Source organism: Mustelus asterias, chromosome 10 (genome assembly GCF_964213995.1).
Source record: "Mustelus asterias chromosome 10, sMusAst1.hap1.1, whole genome shotgun sequence".
NCBI lineage: Eukaryota > Metazoa > Chordata > Chondrichthyes > Carcharhiniformes > Triakidae > Mustelus > Mustelus asterias.
The window spans coordinates 111,284,796-111,304,466 of record NC_135810.1 but is presented as its reverse complement, the minus strand read 5'-3'; the positions used below and the strand labels follow the sequence as shown (position 1 = coordinate 111,304,466).

The following is a 19,671-nucleotide window of genomic DNA, read 5'->3' as shown; positions in this document are numbered from 1 at the left end:
TGTAAAAAATCCCATGCATTATTCGAAGGGGAGTTATCTCTGATCACTTGAGCCAATTTTTAATCCCTCATAGTTAGTGTGTGGAATGTCTGAGAGCGTGGTGAGGGCAAAGTCTATCGTCGTTTTCAAAAGGCAATCAGATAAGCACCTGAACAGAACAACATTGTAGCTCTCCAGGGAACGAGTGGGGCTAGCTGATGAACCAGCATGAGCAAGACAGGCTGAATGGCCTCCTCCTGTGATGTAATGCTTCAGTCAACCACACAAAAAAGCAAATTATCTTGCCATCATCAGATTGCAGTTTGTGGGATCTTGCTGTGCGTAGGTTGGCCGTTGCTTTTCCTGCCTTACAACAGGATTCACATTTTTAAAAGTTCTCCGCTGATTGTAAAGCCGTTTATGATGTTTTGAGGTGGTGTCGGCACTTTAAGACCAAAGAACAAAGTACAATACAGCACAGGAACAGGCCTTTCAGCCCTCCAAGCCCACGCCGCTCCCTGGTGCAAACTAGACCATTCTTTTGTATCCCTCCATTCCCACTCCGTTCATGTGGCTATCTAGATAAGTCTTAAACGTTCCCAGTGTGTCCGCCTCCACCACCTTGCTCGGCAGCACATTCCAGGCCCCCACCACCCTCTGTGTAAAATACGTCCTTCTGATATCCGTGTTAAACCTCCCCCCCCGGCCTCACCTTGAACCTATGACCCCTCGTGAACGTAACCACCGACCTGGGAAAAAGCTTCCCACTGTTCACCCTATCTATGCCTTTCATAATTTTATACACCTCTATTAGGTTACCCCTCATCCTCCGTCTTTCCAGTGAGAACAACCCCAGTTTACCCAATCTCTCCTCATAACTAAGCCCCTCCATACCAGGCAACATCCTGGTAAACCTCCTCTGCATTTTCTCTAAAGCCTCCACCAGAACTGGGTGCAGTATTCCAAATGCGGCCGAACCAACGTTCTATACAACTGCAACATCAGACCCCAACTTTTATATTCTATGCCCCGTCCAATAAAGGCAAGCATGCCATATGCCTTATTCACTACCTTCTCCACCTGTGACGTCACCTTCAAGGATCTGTGGACTTGCACACCCAGGTCCCTCTGCGTATCTACACCCTTTATGGTTCTGCCATTTATCGTATAGCTCCCCCCTACGTTTGTTCTACCAAAATGCATCACTTCGCATTTATCTGGATTGAACTCCATCTGCCATTTCTTTGCCCAAATTTTCAGCCTATCTATATCCTTCTGTAGCCTCTGACAATGTTCCTCACTATCTGCAAGTCCAGCCATTTTCGTGTCGTCCGCACACTTACTGATCACCCCAGTTACACCTTCTTCCAGATCGTTTATATAAATCACAAACAGCAGAGGTCCCAATACAGAGCCCTGCGGAACACCTCTAGTCACAGGCATCCAGCCGGAAAAAGACCCTTCCACTACCACCCTTTGTCTTCTGTGACCAAGCCAGTTCTCCACCCATCTAGCCACCTCCCCCTTTATCCCATGAGATCCAACCTTTTGTACCAACCTACCATGAGGGACTTTGTCAAATGCTTTACTGAAGTCCATATAGACGATATCCACGGCCCTTCCCTCGTCAACCATTCTAGTCACTTCTTCAAAAAACTCCACCAGGTTAGTGAGGCATGACCTCCCTCTCACAAAACCATGCTATAAATCTTCCTTATCTTATAGAGTCATAAGCTGGAATTTTCCAGCTTATGACTCACGGGAATTGTAGCAGGTGGATGGTGGACCTTGCAAAGGTCCATTGACCTTGGGCGGGATTTTCCAATCTTGGAGCAAGCGCGGCCGGAAAATCCCATCAGGCAAGATCGTAAAATCCCACCCGAGGCCAATGGAGATCTCCGCTCCGGGAACCTCAACTGCCCCGGATTCAGCCATAGTGTTTTCCAGCACGATAAGAGGCCCTTCGGCCCATCGTGACTGCGCATGTTGGATATCTGTGCTGCTGTACTGATGTTTGCTACATGATACTGGAAACATAAATATTCCTTACTAAATGAAGTGAAGTTAAATATATTTCAATTTTTAAAAAATTCTCTGTTCTGAGATCGCTTACATAATTATGGCAAATCAGCCATAGTTTATGTCACAGAAACAAATGGAAATACAACAGTTAGAATAAGTAGCAAATGGCTGCCTTGTTAAACACTGTAACTGAATATTCCATTTCACCTCTTATCTTAGTGAAAACTTGTCTTAATTGGAAAGTTTGATTTACAGTACTTCAAAAATGGCTGATAATTACTCAATGCCCCATAACAACCACACAAGTAACATTCAACATTGAGACGGCAAGGCGGCACAGTGGTTAGCACTGCTGCCTCACAGCGCCAGGGACCCGGTTTGATTCCCAGCTCGGGTCACTGTCTGTGTGGAGTCTGCACGTTCTCCCCACGTCTGCGTGGGTTTCTTCCGGGTGCTCCGGTTTCCTCCCACAGTCTGAAAGACGTGCTGGTTAGGTGCATCGGCCATGCTAAATTCTGCCTCAGTGTACCCGAACAGGTGTCGGAGTGTGGCGACTGGGGGATTTCCACAGTAACTTCATTGCAGTGTCAATGTGAGCCTACTTGTGACTCATAAATAAACTTTACTTTTACTTGACCCTAAGGTGGGCTAAGATTAGTTTCCACAATATATTTCACAGAAAAGATCATGAAATTTGTTCAATGCCTAAACAGGAATGGCAATGAAATAAATCCACTTAACTAGGTTTAAGTAGATAATAATTACGTGTGTTTGAGGAACTTTATATATTGTGTTCTGTCCAGTTTGTGAGAATTGGTTTATGTTCCTGAAATTCATTTCAATTAAGAGTTCAGAAGAGGTTTCAATGTCAAACCTGCTCTCACTGTTCACAAAGCCACAATGTACAATGTTCCTCAAATTAATCAAAATGCTCCTGAGATGCAACCACAGGAAAGTTTGAACCCATTTGCTCCATTTGTTTGTTTTATCTTAAGTCTGAGCACGGCGGCCATTCACAAAGTCAGCAAGAGAACTGTGAACTGGAGTTTTAATTTGTAACCAAACACTGCAGTAAGGTGAACCAGACTTACGCCAGGATTTAGTTACATCAGCAATGATCCTCTGGGTGCTCCGGTTTCTTCCCACAGTCTAAAGATGCGTAGGTTAGGGGGATCAGCCATAGTAAATGTGTACGGTTACGGAAATAGAGCAGAGGGGAGGTCCTGGGTTGGGTGCTCTGTTGGAGAGTTGGTGCAGACTCGATGGGCGAAATGACCTCCTTCTGCATTGTAGGGATTCTAAATCGGTTAGGATTATATTCCTTGGAGTTTAGAAGAGTGAGAGGGGATCTCATAAAAATGTATAAAATTCTACCAGGGTTAGACAGGGTAAATTCAGAAAGAATGTTCCCAGTGGTGGGGGAGTCCAGAACTAGGGGTCATAGTTTGAGGATAAGGGCGAAACCTTTTAGGACTGAGGTAAGGAGAAATTTCTTCACCCAGTGGGTGGTTAACGTGTGAAATTCACTACCACAGAAAGCAATTGAGGCCAAAACATTGTCTGATGTCAAGAAGAAACTAGATATAGCTCTTGGGGCTAAAGGGATCAAGGGTTATGGGGGGAAGGAGGGATCAGGATATTGAATTTGATGGTCAGTCATCATCAAAATGAATGGTGGAACAGGCTCGAAGGGCCGAATGGCCTACTCCTACTTCTGAGTTATTGTTCTAAGGGAAATGAGAGATGGACAATAATTGCAATTGAAGGTCACATCCCAGAAAATGGATAAAAAACAATGAACCAAATTTACACTAAGCCTCAAAGGAGTAGGTCAGCTTGAGAAAGTGGAGAACTCATGCAGAGGAGAGGATTAAGGAGGGCCGCCAGAGGTGCAGTGATTAAATTCAGGATAGATACCAGACTGGAAGAGCAAGAGGGGTTATACTGTGGCAGGGCTGGAGGAGGTTTCAGTGATGGGAACTGGGCCGGGTCTGGATGGATTTGAAAGCAATCATGAGGATTTTAAAACAGATGCTTTTCTAGACCCGGAGTCAATATAGATCAGCGAGCAGAGAGCTGATCTGTGGATGGGACTCGGTGTGAGCAGGGATCGAGCCAATCGAGACAGAGAAGAGCTCAAACATGGCAGGCTGGCCACTGAATTAGAATTGTCAAGTCTTTCAATCACACATGGCATGCCTGAGGGTTTCAGCATCACATGAGCTGAGGCAGAGGCGGAGGCAGACAATGTTACCCCAAGACAACTGTCAACACCTGCAAGGAAGCGGCCAGCGGGATCCACTTTCCCATCGTTGAATCTGATGTTTTTTTTCTCGCTGTCGATCTGCGCTACGTTGGTAACCTCCTTCTTCTCCCAATCCAAAAAGTGAAACTCTTTCCCATTGGCCAGGACGTATCCACCTGAAGTTCGGGGAGCGGCAGCCCCAACTGGGGCATCTGAAAATAAAATGTGTTAAAGAGACAGTTTTAAAAACAATGTGACAACAAATTAAATGGAGGAGAGAGTTCATGCTCTGAAGTTGTTGAACTCAATGTTCAGTCCGGAAGGCTGTGAAGTGCCCAATCGGCTTCACTGGAACATTGCAGAAGGCCAAGGACGGACATATGGGCAGGAGAGCAGAGTGGGGTGTTGAAATGACAAGCGACAAGAAGGTCTGGGTCCCGCTTGCGCACAGACCAAAGGCGTTTTGCAAAGCGGTCACCCAGTCTGCTTTTGGTCTCTCCGATGTAGAGTAGACCACATTGGGAACAGCGAATGCAATAGACCAGATTAAAGGGGGTACACGTGAAGCGCTACCTCACCTGAAAAGAGTGTTTGGGATGGGATGGTGAGCAGGGAGGAAGGGAAGGGGCAACAACTTCAGAGCATGAACTCTCTCCTCTACCTCCACTCCTTCTATTTTATTTAATTTCTTCTTTTCATCTTATTCATCCATTTTCGTTACGTTATATTCTTATTTTTATTTCTCCACTTCTAAAATCTCACTTTCCATCTTGTTCCCCCTCCTCCCCCCCCCCCCCCCCCCCCCCCCCCCCCCCACCCACATCCCAACCCCTCAAGGGCCACATTCCTACACTCTGCACCTTTGTTCTAGCATTTACACGTTCCATTCAATTTAATGGACGCTATTAGCACCATTCTCAGCCTTTATCATCATCATTTACATTCCCATTGATTTTTAGTCTATGCCATTCCTATCAATTACACCCCCCCAACCCCTCCCTCGACCCTCACAGTATAAATCTTGTCTGATTTTCCTTGTCTTCATCTCTAACGAAGGCTCATCCAGACTCGAAACGTTAACTCTGTTTCTCTCTCCACAGATGCTGTCAGACCTGCTGAGATTTTCCAGCATTTTCTGCTTTTGTTCCAAATTCCAGCATCTGCAGTATTTTGCTTTGATCTTATTTATCTATATCGTAGTAAAATGTCCAAAGATAATGCACAGGAGGGTTATCAACTGGAGCAAAAGAAGGAGACATTTAAGATAGGTGACTTAAAGCTTGGTAAATGGGTAACTTTTAATTTGCGTCTTGGAAGAGGCACGGTGGCTAGCAGTGCTGCCTCACAGGGCCAGGGACCCGAGTTCGATTCCGGGCTTGGGTGACTGTCTGTGCGGAGTCTACACATTCTCCCCGTGTCTGCGTGAGTTTCCTCCGGGTGCTCCAGTTTCCTCCCTTAGTCTAAAAGACGGAGTGGTTAGGTGGTGCATTGGCCATGCTAAACTCTTCCTCAGAGTACCCGAACAGGCACCGGAGTGTAGCGACCAGGGGATTTTCACAGTAACTTCATTGCAGTATTAATGTAAGCTTACCTGTGACACCAATAAGTAAATAAATAAAATAAACTTTAAAAGGGGAAATATGGGAATATGTGTAGGTTTAGGGAGGGAATTCTAGAACTTAGAGCAGAAGTGGCTGTAGGCATATCCACCAGTAGTACAGAGGTTCCCCTTTCTCCCTCAGAGACCCTCCCTACAATCAAGCTCGTGACATCAGATTCACAAATGCGTGGCTCGAGCAGAATGTGCAGCGAGACATGTTTATTCTGATCATTCACAATCACTTTATTCAATCACCCACAACCTCCTCAGAGAAGGTCTGCATTCAGCAATCATAAAATACAGTTACGATCACTGTTATGTTATCCAAAACCCTGTCCTATTTAAAGGATAAACCCCCGTCTGGCCAGGATTCACCCAAGAAAGTGTCGAATTCGCAGGAAAACTGGAGTAATTCTCACTGGTTTTTTTTCAGTGGGAGTTCACACTAGAATGATTCTATGATTCTAATATGCCGGAAACCACTTATAATCCCCAACACGCTGGTCTGTCCGGTGTTGATTCTAGGTCCTGAGTCAAGGTGACCAAAGCCCTCATCCTTTTTCCAATGGCAGCAAAGACACTCTAATGTTTTTTATAATATCCTTTTATAATAATTTACCTCAGGCATATCATAAATAGTTGGTGCCATGAAAAGTCCAGACAAATGTGATCAGCTGCTTTTATTTGAAACATTATGGGGTTTTCCATGGAAGGTCTATCCAGCTGAATATTATCAGTTCCTGTAGCATGAGCAATTCTTTTGTTATTCATTCATGAGATATGCGCATCGCTGGGTTATAGGATCATAGAATCCCTACAGTGCAGAAGGAGGCCATTTGGCCCGTTGGGTCTGCACCGTCAACAATTCCACCCAGGTCCTATCCCCGTAACCCCACATATTTACTCTGCTTGTCCCTCTGACACTAAGGGGCAATTTAGCATGGCCAATCAACCTGATCCGCATATCTTTCGGACTGTGGGAGGAAACCTGAACATCCGGAGGAAACCCACACCGACCTGGGGTGCAAACTCCACATAGACAGTCACCCGAGGCTGGAATCGAACTCGGGTCCCTGGCGCTGTGAGGCAGCAGTGCTAACCACTATGCCACCGTGCTGCCCGAGTATCATTAAAACCAGTTATGGATAACTATACCACTGAAGCCCCAAACTCCCAGTAGAACCTCCTATTCCCATGTACCCTCCACCTGAGTACCCCACCTGACCTCCGACTACCTCCCCAACTCAAACTACCCCTCCTGACCACCTTACTCTTGCCCAACTTTCTACCCTGCTGACTAACATCCAACCTCAAACTACCCTTCTTGATCACCTAGCTGACCCCCCCACCATCTCCCTCGATCACCTGGCTACCGTTTCATCCTCTCCGACACCCACCCCCAACCCATATTATGACACCTGGGCCCAACCTTCTCCCTCACCCACTTACCTTACACCCTTACCTACTCTACTATCTTGTCAAAGTGGCTGGGATATTTAAACTACTGAAATAAGGCACGGCCAGAATTTATTGCCCATCCCAAATTGCCCTTGGACTGAGTGGCTTGTTACGCCATTTCAGAGGGCATTTTTCTTTTAAGAGTCAACCACATTGTCCCAGGTAGGCCAGACCAGGTAAGGATGGCAGGTTTCCTTCCCTAAAAGACATTAGTGAAGCAGATGGGTTTTTACCACATTCGACAATGGTTTCATGGTCATTTATTTCCAGATTTTTTAAAAATCAACTTCAAATTCCACCATCTGCCATGGTGACACTGGAGCCGGAATTCTCCAACCTCGCCTGCGGCTGGGATTATCCAGTCCTGCTGCTGTGAACGGAGATGGGACTGTGGTGAACCATCGTTGGTTCACCACTGGGGTTTGTTACCATGTTACTGTTGGGCTAGGGTGTTATTACTGTGGGGGTTGTACTATGTTGTTGGGTTAGGGTGTTTACCTGTTATGAGAGTTATCGTGGCACATTCCAGTGGGGTCCCGCCTCCGGTGGCAGGGTATAAGACCCCCTGCTCCGGCAGGACCCCTTCAGTCTGAACTGGTGTATTCGTGTTAGTAGTTCCCTTGTTACTGTATTAAAGCCTTCAATACCAAAGCCTTGATTCCATGTGCTCATTGACGCGCATCAATTTAATACAGTAAACAGAGAGTATGGAACAGATCCTAAAACCGGATCGTCTGACACTGGACCCACGTGCGGTCGGTGCAGCTAACACATTCGACCATTGGTGGAAGTGCTTTGAGGACTACCTGGCAGCCTCGGTAGCTATCACTACGGACAGTGATAGACTCCAGGTCCTCCACGCGAGGGTAAGCGACACGATTTACCTAGCCATTCGTGCAGCTCCCACTTACCAGGGTGCCGTCGAGCTCCTAAAGAATAGGTACATTATGCCACCCAACGAGATACATGCTCGTTACCTCCTCGCTACACGACGTCGGCAGTCGGGCGAAACCATAGAGGATTATGCCAATGAGCTCCTGCAGCTTGCCAGGGGTTGCGACTGTAAGGACGTCTCCGCCGAGCAGTATATGTACGACCTCGCCCGAGACGCGTTCGTAGCAGGGGTAGGGTCCTCGTACATCAGGCTTAAATTGCTAGAAAAGGGGAAACTCAACTTGACCCAGGCAATGGGGATGGCCGTGAGGTTGGAGGCGGCGTCGAAGAGCTTGGCGCTGTACCCCGAGGACCACGTGCAGTCAACGTGGTTGGAGCAAGCTCTGCTCCCTCCTCGCCCCGCGAACCCGCGCTCCCAGACCGATTCGACGACGGCGGCAGCTCCAGGTGGCCAGCGATGCTATTTTTGCGGTGGGGCCAAGCATCCACGGCAACAGTGTCCGGCAAGAACGGCAATCTGCAGCCAGTGCGGTAAAAAAGGCCACTACGGCAAAGTCTGCAGGTCCAAACCTAAAAACGGCAGTGCAGCTTGTAACCCTCCTGAACGGAGACCATCTCTTTCGGCGTCGCAGTACCCACGAGGTCCGACCACGTGCGATCTCAGGACGGCGCCATCGTGGCAGACAGAGGAGGAGGAAGACCACCAGGAGTCGCTGCGCTTGGCGCCCTCGCCCACGTGCGATTCATGGGGCGGCCATCATGGTCCACGACGACTAGGAGCGACCAGCAGGGGTCCTCAGCATCCACATCGGCAGCATGCAGCAGCGACCAGCAGGGGTTCTCAGCATCCACATCGGCAGCATGCAGTGACGCCCAGGGGCCAACGGTGGCGTCGATCTCTCTGGATCAGACCAGGCATTACAGACTGGAACATTCTATGATGGAGGTAAAGGTTAGTGGCAGAACTGTGAATTGTCTGTTTGACAGTGGGAGCACCGAAAGTTTCATACACCCTGAAACTGCTAAAAGGTGTGGACTCCGGGTTCTCCCTGCCAAACAGACAATTTCCATGGCATCACAGTCCCGGTCTGTACCGATCCAAGGACGATGTATGGTAACTCTTGAGGTACAGGGCACAGTTTACGAGCAATACAGGCTCCTTGTGCTACCTCACCTTTGCGCGCCAATTCTCCTCGGACTAAACTTTATGGTCCACATGAAGAGTGTGATCCTACAGTACGGTGGGCCACTCCCTTCACTGGCAGTAGGGAATCAGCCGCAGCCTCCAAATTGCCCAAAGCGCCCCGCGTGCAATTTATCCACCCTGAAGATCACGACACCATCCCTTTTTAAAAATCTGGTACCTGGCTGCAAGCCCATTGCTACTAAAAGTAGGCGTTACAGCGCTGAGGACCGGATCTTTATTAGATCTGAGGTTCAGCGGCTCCTCAAGGAAGGGATCATACAGGCCAGTGCTAGTCCGTGGAGAGCGCAGGTCGTGGTAGTCAAAAGCGGGAACAAACCTCGGATGGTCATCGACTATAGTCAGACCATTAATAGATACACGCAGCTGGATGCGTATCCTCTCCCGCGCATTTCTGATATGGTCAATCAGATTGCGCAGTACCGAGTGTTTTCTACCATAGACCTTAAGTCCGCCTACCATCAACTCCCCATCCGCCCAGAGGACCGACAATATACGGCTTTTGAGGCGGATGGTCGTCTATACCAATTCCTCAGGGTTCCATTTGGTGTCACCAATGGGGTCTCGGTCTTCCAGCGTGCTATGGACCGAATGGTGGACCAGAACGGGTTGCGGGCTACCTTCCCGTACCTGGATAACGTCACCATCTGCGGCCATGACCAGCAGGACCACGACACGAATCTCCAACACTTTCTGCGCACTGCATCTCGCCTGAATCTGACCTATAACAGGGAGAAGTGCGTATTCCGTACGCGTAGGTTAGCCATCCTCGGATACGTGGTGGAAAACGGGGTCATTGGCCCTGATCCAGACCGTATGCGCCCACTCACTGAACTTCCCTTGCCCGCTAGCATGAAGGCACTGAGGAGATGCCTCAGGTTCTTCTCATATTATGCACAGTGGGTCCCCAACTACGCGGACAAAGCTCGTCCGCTCATTAAGTCCACGACCTTCCCACTTACGCCGGAGGCCCAATTGGCCTTCAAGGTTTTGAAGAGCGACATCTCGAAAGCCACGATGCACGCGGTGGATGAATCCATCCCTTTCCAGGTGGAGAGTGATGCATCTGACTTCGCCCTAGCCGCCACACTAAACCAGGCAGGCAGGCCCGTCGCGTTTTTTTCCCGCACCCTTCAAGGCCCAGAGATTCGGCACTCAGCGGTGGAAAAGGAGGCTCAGGCCATTGTGGAGGCAGTCAGACACTGGCGCCATTACCTGGCAGGTAAACGGTTCACCCTGATCACGGATCAACGATCCGTGGCGTTTATGTTCAGTAACACGCAGAGGGGCAAGATCAAGAACGATAAGATCTTGCGGTGGAGAATTGAGCTCTCCACCTATAATTACGATATTATGTATCGTCCAGGGAAGCTCAATGAGCCCTCGGATGCCCTCTCGCGCGGAACATGCGCCATCATGCAGGAGGACCGCTTGAAGGCTCTCCACAATGATCTGTGTCATCCTGGAGTCACCAGACTCTACCATTTCATCAAAGCCCGCAACCTGCCCTACTCGGTGGAGGATGTCAGGTCAGTAACTAGAAGCTGTCGGATTTGCGCAGAATGCAAACCACACTTTTATCGACCAGACCGGGCACAATTGGTCAAGGCCACTCGCCCTTTTGAGAGGCTGAGTGTGGATTTTAAGGGCCCCCTTCCCTCAACGGACCGGAATGTCTATTTTCTCAATATAATAGACGAGTATTCCCGGTTTCCGTTTGTTTTCCCCTGTGCGGACACGTCAACTGCCACCGTCATCAAGGTTTTCAGTGAACTTTTTACCCTGCTACATTCATAGCGACAGGGGCTCGTCGTTCATGAGCAACGACTTGAGGCAATTCCTGCTCTCATTCGGGATTGCCTCTAGTAGAACCACGAGCTACAACCCTAGGGGTAACGGACAGGTGGAAAGGGAGAATGCTACAGTCTGGAAGGCTGTCCTACTGGCACTGAAATCCAGGGGCCTTCCAGTCTCCCGTTGGCAGGAGGTCCTTCCAAATGCGCTCCATGCTATCCGCTCCCTCCTGTGTACGGCAACCAATGCTACTCCCCACGAGAGGATGTTCTCATTCCCTCGGAAGTCGTCCTCGGGGACCTCATTGCCAGCCTGGTTGACGTACCCAGGACCCGTCCTTCTGCGGCGCCATGTGAGGGCTCGCAAGTCCGACCCCTTGGTCGAACCGGTCCAACTCCTCCACGCCAACCCTCAGTATGCCTATGTGGCATATCCTGACGGGCGAGAGGACACTGTCTCCATTAGAGACCTGGCGCCCGCAGGGGACGTAGCAACCCCTGTCGCTCCTATTCCCCCAGTCACAAATCCACTACTCCTCATTACTTCCCCAGACGTGGCGCGGTCAGCACCGGGACCAGTGCATAACACTTTTACTCCCATGTACAGCTTGCCTGAGACTCGGAGATCGGCGCCACCATCATCATCACCACCACCACTACCACCAAACGTTCCAGGATCCCCTGCACCATCGCCTCACCAGGGCCGGCCGGCCCGGGAGTCCTTGAGGGGACAGCCAGACGTTACTTTAAGAGCGCCACCACAAGCACCTGCTCCGTTTTCACAACCGGTGTTGAAGAGATCGGCACCTGCTCCGGTTTCGCAACCGGTGTTGAGGAGATCGCAGCGTCGGTGCGGTCCTCCAGACCGTCTGGACTTGTGAATCCTGTGATTTTTTTTTTTTTGTTATTGTCTGTTTTTCGTCCACCCCGCCACCTTTTGTTCCTAAAGGAGGGGTGAATGTGGTGAACCATCGTTGGTTCACCACTGGGGTTTGTTACCATGTTACTGTTGGGCTAGGGTGTTATTACTGTGGGGGTTGTACTATGTTGTTGGGTTAGGGTGTTTACCTGTTATGAGAGTTATCGTGGCACATTCCAGTGGGGTCCCGCCTCCGGTGGCAGGGTATAAGACCCCCTGCTCCGGCAGGACCCCTTCAGTCTGAACTGGTGTATTCGTGTTAGTAGTTCCCTTGTTACTGTATTAAAGCCTTCAATACCAAAGCCTTGATTCCATGTGCTCATTGACGCGCATCAGGGACTGAGTGCCAAATTCTCTGTTCTCACTGGTAGTGGTCATGTGAGGTCAAAGAACTCTAGCCAGTGAAGCACCTTGGCTCCAAGGTTAATGAGGGTTTGAATGACTCTACTCCAGTACTATTGTTTCGTGGAACAGACGTTAGTTGTATTACCATGCCTTGAATGTATTGTGTTGATGATATACCCTTTGTGCCACAGTGTTTGTGTAATCACATTCCTGATTGCATTAGTCAGTGGCAGGTAATAGTATTTCCCCAGTACTATTTCCCTAGTTCCCTGATAGCAGTCAATCAAGGTCCAAACCCTTTGCATTAGTTGCTGGTTTTTACTGGATGTCAGAGTTAACCCCTTGTTGCCCAGCCCTGAGCTGTTGGTTGCAGCTTGGATTTTGTAATTTTATAGTTCCGATTGAAAAGGTTAATAATCACAAAAGTTTAAAAATGACATAAGCTGCAAGCTGTATCTCACTCACACAGGGAAAGCTATGTGCAAACTATAGGTCTTGATTAAAGCAGACCCAGATAAGAGTCAAGGACCATTTAATTGAACGATGTGCAGCTGCAGCTCATGTTTGCCCATTAGAACAAGGGACAATATAAAGGGAGGTTGATATACAATATAAAGGTAAATTGATATACCATTGTCCAAAGATATAGCTATCATTGCTTGATGATGTAACATGCACAAGTTATAATTAGACAACTATACGCTTACATAGGCATGATAGATGCTGCCTGACTGCTGAATATTTCCATCACTTTTGTTTTTATTTCACACACACGTGCATTTTGTCATAGGAAACTAATAAAAAGGATATGAAGATGGGTCATCACGAAATAGTAGTCGCGAGAAAAAGGATGACAAGTGAAAATATGAAGAATATGACCGATAGTGTTTTCAGCCAAAAACAAAGGTCAATATTGGAGTCTCTCTGTACTTAAGTGCCAACTGTCACAAGGGGCTGGGTGCAGGAGGGACAGTATTTCTGATGCTCACTCCTCCATTTTCTAGATCAGGCCGTCCCTCATTCACTCAATATGGCTGCTGAGTACAGCCAGGCCTCACACAAGATGGCCGCCAGACATCCCAGAAAGAATTGGCAACTTTCAACCCGGAAGTGCTTCCACCTCAATCTTGCAGATGAGGTTCAGCTGCAAACCTTTAGAGAGACTATATGAGTAGATCGCCAAGCAATAGGAAAGGACAGGAAACCTCAGGGTGAAAGTGAGGAGGGTGTTGGATTTCTGTGTTGATTATTTGCCGTGTACTTTGTGGCGTGCAACCAGGACCAGATAATAAACCTGCTTTGGAACCTGACTATGGATTGTATGAGAACCTTTTCCCCTATGTTCTCTATGAGCAGTATGCTTTGTCTGTACAGCGCACAAGAAACAATACATTTCACTGCATCCTAATACATGTGGCAATAAATCAAATCAAAACTTTTTCAGTTTTAAATAATCAGGAAGTTGACAACGTGCCTTCCCATGGCAATAAATTGTTTATTGGTTTGACTTGGTCTTCTGGTTGCATACTTTGTGTCCCTAAACCTCCACCTATGTCGCCACCCGACCCCTTTACAATGTGACAAGTGACACAGAGAATGGCCATGCCCACGCATATTGAATTCCTAACTAAACTTTATAATATTCTTACCAACATGGGCTTTCTCCAGGTGGTTACTGTCAGGGTTCCATCTGTACACGTTCTGTTCAGGGATGTCCACATAGAGAAGCGTGCCATGCTTTTCCTCCCAAACAGGACTTTCACCAACTGAGTATTTCTCTTTCAAAACACATTCAATTTTAACGGAGGCCATTGTCTGAAACAAAAAGGTAGTGAAAACTTTGATTCTTAACTGAGGCTTAGACCCTATGAGTTAGAATCATAGAATCCCTACAGTACAGAAGGAGGCCATTTGGCCATTTCAAGTCTGTACAACCACAATCCCACCCAGGCCCTATTCCCATAATCCTCATTTACCCTGCTAATCCCCCGACTCTATGGGTCAATTTAGCATGGCCAATCAACCTAACCCGCACATCTTTGGAGTGTCGGAGGAAACCGGAGCACCCGGAGGAAACCCACGCAAACACGGAAAGCGCAAACTCCACACAGACAGTGACCTGAGGCCAGAATTGAAGCTGGATCCCTGATGCTGTGAGGCAGCAGTGCTAACCACTGTGCCACTGTAGCGCCCTGTCTTTTCTGCACTGATTATAATATGCAGCATAATTTATTAATTTTTGATTTGGAAGGGAACGGCTTTTCTTGTACAGTTTGCCACATACCTGGTACTTCTGCAATCTTAGAAGCTTTATAATTTACCTAGATCTTCTATTCGCTGTAATAAAGCATGAAAGTTCCTAAGCTGTGCATATATGTGCCAAATGTTCACAATGTTGGCAAGATAGCATGAATGGGTCTTTCTGACTCACTGGAGTACCCACTCCAATTCCAGGTACCATAGCTTAATAGTTATGATACTAAGCTTATGGTTTTGTTACCTTTAGACACTTCCTTACCTTTTGAAATTGTTAGTCAACTTTTGCTATTTTTTTTATCTCAATATAGGAGCCTGGTTTATGCTTTGTTTTTCAGGTGGCAGATTCCTGACATCAGACAGGACTTGGCATATGCCTAGATTAGACGTTTTACATCCCCAGTGTGGAGGGGGGGGGTGGGCAAGGAGTTTAAACGAAGAAATTCAACATCTACAAATTCCCCTCCAACTCCATTTTCAAGTTTGCTGATGACACCACCGCAGTGGGTCGGATGTCAAACAATGATGAGGCGGAGTACAGGAGAGTGATGGCGAATCTGGTGAACTGGTGCGACGACAATAATCTCTCCCTCACTGTCAGAAAAATGAACAAGACAGTCATGACTTCAGGAAGCATGGTTTAGGACATGCTCCTGTCTACATCAACGGGGATGAAGTAGAAATGGTCTAGGGCTTCAGGTTTCTAGGTGTCCAGATCACCAACAACCTGTCCTGGTCCCTCCACACGGATGCTATAGTTAAGAAAGCCCACCAATGCCCCTACTTTCTCAGGAGGCTAAGGAAATTCGACATGTCCACTCCAACTCTCACCAATTTTTACAGATGCACCATAGAAAGCATTCTTTCTGGGTGTATCACAGCTTGGTATGGCTCCTGCTCTGACCAAGACTGCAAGAAACTACAAAGGGCTGTGAACAAAGCTCAGTCCCATCACGCAAACCGGCCTCCCATCCATTGACACTGTCTACACTTCTCGCTGCCTCGGCAAAGCAGCCAGCATAATCAAGACCCCATGCACCCCGGACATTCTCTCTTCCACCTTCTTCCATCAGGAAAAAGATACAAAAGTCTGAGGACACGTACCAACCAACTCAAGAACAGCTTCTTCCCTGTTGCCATCAGACTTTTGAATGGACCTATCTTATATTAAGCTGATCTTTCTTGACATCCCAGCTATGACTGTAACACTACATTCTGCACTCGCGTTTCCTTCTCTATGAACTGTCTGCTTTGTTTGTACAGCTCGCAAGAAACAATACTTTTCACTGTCTACCAATACATGTGACAATAATAAATCAGATTTTCAAATTAAATGTAATTTTTCATTTAAAAAAAAAATCAAGGCTGGGAACTCATAACCGTCTGGTTTGGGGAACAGGAATGTTGCACTTAGCCATAGCTACACTTTAGTTAAACTAATAAGTGATTGTGGATTTAGATTGAAGCTTGAATAGATTATAACCGATACAACATTCTAACAGAGTTTGGGTGTCTTACTGTAAAGTTCCTGGGATACTTATTACCATTAAAATGAAATAATTGTGCCTAATTAATGAGTAATCCCTATGTACAGTTTACCCAGCATTGGTATCGAGGTCAATCACCCCAAAGCCTGAACCAAACTCCGGTCTTGCTTTATATTAAACTAACCCACAGCCCCCAACACAGGTAGTTTGAGTTCTTAGAGTTGCCTTAAAGTCTTGCAGTTATAAATGTTTTGAATCTATATCGTGCAACTGTATGTTGAATTTGGGAGGCCGGGACAACATTATATTTTAAAAATTGAACATTTCACTGTTGCTACACTGTTTCTTGACTTCGCAATTCAATTTGTAGACTTTGTGATGACCAGCATGGCATTTGGAAGGGATACAACAAAATGGCACTCTTGGTGACGACGCAGAGTCAATAGCAACCGCTGCTTCAACTCCCTGTTTCTTTCAGACCCTTTAAATTGGATCCCCTTCTCTTCTTCGCTGTTTTATTAACACTGGGTGTCAAACTTTTAAATGTCTGTGGAGGCAAGACCAAAGATAGAAGAGCCCACAATCACCCCGCCACTTCCCCCCCCCCCACCCCACCCCACCCCAACTCCGCCCCCCCCCCCCCCCATTCTTTGCCAACCCCCATTTGCCACCATGCCCCAACCTCTGGATCATTCTGGAACATCAAATCAGTCGGGTTGCCAATTGGACATCATTTGAGGCCTTATAAGACCACTTGGCAATCTAGCTGGCATGTTGAGACAACAACCCTCCCCACCCTCCACCATAGAACATAGAACATAGAACATTACAGCGCAGAACAGGCCCTTCGGCCCACGATGTTGCACCGACCAGTTAAAAAAAAACTGTGACCCTCCAACCTAAACCAATTTCTTTTCGTCCATCTAAGGCTGAAATGCAGCCTAGGGATGGAGGCAGCTTTGACCATGGGCTGGGAGGCCAGTGCAACAATTTTTGACACCAGGTTCCACAACATATCAACGGCAGGGAGGCATCTGATTCATCTCACCCGCCAGTAAATTAGTCACTTCACAATGTGGGCAGCACGGTGGCACAGTGGTTAGCACTACTGCCTCACAGTACCAAGGACCCGGGTTCAATTCCCGGCTCGGGTGACTGTCTGTGCAGAGTCTGCACATTTTCCCCGTGTCTGCGTGGGTTTCCCTAAACGTGCAGGCTCCCCTAGGAGTGCTGCTCACCAGGTGCATATCCTCTGAGACCAGTCGTGCATCCTGCGGCCATTGATGGATTTCTTGACGTGGTGTGGGTGATTTCAGCGCATGGGTCTGATAATTGTATGTAAATTTATTATAATGAGATTCCTGACTCTGAATGGTGGGATGCGTGGCCCGTCACTGACAGGGGAGCGGACAGTCGCGTCAAGCTTTCGCGTCATCGTGAATCGTGATCTTGGCCTTCTCGCGATACCTTCCGCTCCCATCACTAAATCCACCCGACACCGCGACAGGAGTGGAAAATCCCGCAACTTCCGAATTTCTGTGTTTAACTGCACATGGGCTGACTTACTCATCTGGTTCACTAATGTCCTTTTGGGGAGGAAATCTGCCGTCCTCACCTGGTCTGGCCTACATGTAACTCCACAGCCACAGCAATGTTAACTGCCCTCTTAACTGTCCCCCCTGAAATAGTCTAGTCAAACACTCAGTTCAAGGGCAATTAGGGACGGACAATAAACGCTGGCTAATGCCCATATCCCACAAATGAATTTAAAAAAAGACTCCAGAAGTTAGAGAGGAGTAAGGAAAGTTTAGGCTCATGGTTTCACTGTCGTTACTACCTCAAACGCAGGGCCAAAGAGTGACCTGTGTGTAGAGCAGACAGCCAGATAGAGCCAAAAATCTCCAAATCTGTTGAGAAGTAATTAGATGCTGAAGTGGGAGGGGGTGTGGCTGCAGGGGTCTTTTTGGATTAAGGTGTGCCAAAGGGCAATTCTTAACCTTACTGCACCTTAGATCAGGTTGTCCAGCTGCATCTTGGACCATAGAATCCCTACAGTGCAGAAAGAGGCCATTCGGCCCATCAAGTCTGCATTGACTCTCCAAAAGAGCATCTTACCCAGGCCCTCCCCTCCGCCCATCCCTATAACCCTGCGCATTTACCATGGCTAATCCACCAAATCTACAGGCTGGAATTTTACCGACCCGCCTGCCATGGGAATCAGAGTGGGCGAGGGGCAGACCATGGAAAGGTCCGTTGACCTGGGGCAGGATTTTCCGGTTTTGGGGCCAGCAAGACCAGAAAATCCTGCCCACCATCTTCTGTGCATCTAAGGGGCAATGTGCAGCTAAATTGCCCTCCAATTCGATTTTCAAGTTTGCTGACGACACCACCGTAGTGGGTCGGATCCCAAACAATGACGAGACAGAGTACAGGAATAAGATAGAGAATCTGGTGCGGCAACAATAATCTCTCCCTCAATGTCAACAAAATGAAGGAGATTGTCATCAACTTCAGAAAGTGTAAAGGAGAACGTGCTCCTGTCTACATCAATGGGGACGAAGTGGAAAGGGTTGAGAGCTTCGAGTTTTTACGTGTCCAGATCACCAACAACCTGTTCTGGTACTCCCATGCCGACACTATAGTTAAGAAAGCCCACCAACGCCTCTACTTTCTCAGAAGACTAAGGAAATTTGGCATGTCAGTTACGACTCTCACCAACTTTTACAGATGCATCATAGAAAGCATTCTTTCTGGTTGTATCACAGCTTGGTATGGCTCCTGCTCTGTCCAAGACCGCAAGGAACTACAAAAGGTCGTGAATGTAGCCCAATCCATCACGCAAACCAGCCTCCCATCCATTGACTCTGTCTACACTTCCCGCTGCCTCAGCAAAGCAGCCATCATAATTAAGGACCCCACATACCCCGGACATTCTCTCTTCCACCTTCTTCCTTCGGGAAAAAGATACAAAAGTCTGAGGTCACGTACCAACCGATTCAAGAACAGCTTTTTCCCTGCTGCTGTCAGACTTTTGAATGGACTTACCTTGCATTACGTTGATCTTTCTCTACACCCTAGCTATGACTGTAACACTACATTCTGCACTCTCTCGTTTCCTTCTTTATGAACGGTATGCTTTGTCTGTATAGCGCGCAAGAAACAATACTTTTCAATGAATGTTAATACATGTGACAATAATAAATCAAATCAAATCAAAATCAAATCAAAATTTAGCATGGTCAATCCACCTAACCTGTACATCTTTGGAGTGTGGGAAGAAACCGGAGCACCCGGAGGAAACCTACGCAGACACGGGGAGAATGTGCAAACTCCACACAGACAGTCACCCAAGGCCGGAATTGAACCCAGATCCCAGGTACCACTGCTAACCACTATGCCACTGTGCCACCCTTGAATGGCTCTAATACCCATTTCAGGGATGTCGCAGGTATAGTCAATCAACCTAAGC

The 19,671-nt window shown here is 47.6% G+C and overlaps 1 protein-coding gene across 2 annotated transcripts in view; it reads right to left on the bottom strand.

The window, feature by feature from the left end:
- Positions 1 to 19,671, bottom strand: part of LOC144499867 (regucalcin-like) — a 35,018-nt gene that overhangs the window by 13,712 nt on the left and 1,635 nt on the right. For both annotated transcript variants that reach the window (XR_013498902.1, XM_078222464.1), the window contains exons 2-3: positions 14,109 to 14,274; positions 4,276 to 4,458 (exon numbers count right to left, since the gene is read on the bottom strand). Coding sequence is in view for 1 of the 2 variants with exons in the window: in XM_078222464.1 (XP_078078590.1) it covers positions 4,276 to 4,458; positions 14,109 to 14,271 (346 nt within the window). In the remaining variant the exon portion in view is untranslated. The remainder of the gene's footprint in view (positions 1 to 4,275; positions 4,459 to 14,108; positions 14,275 to 19,671) is intronic.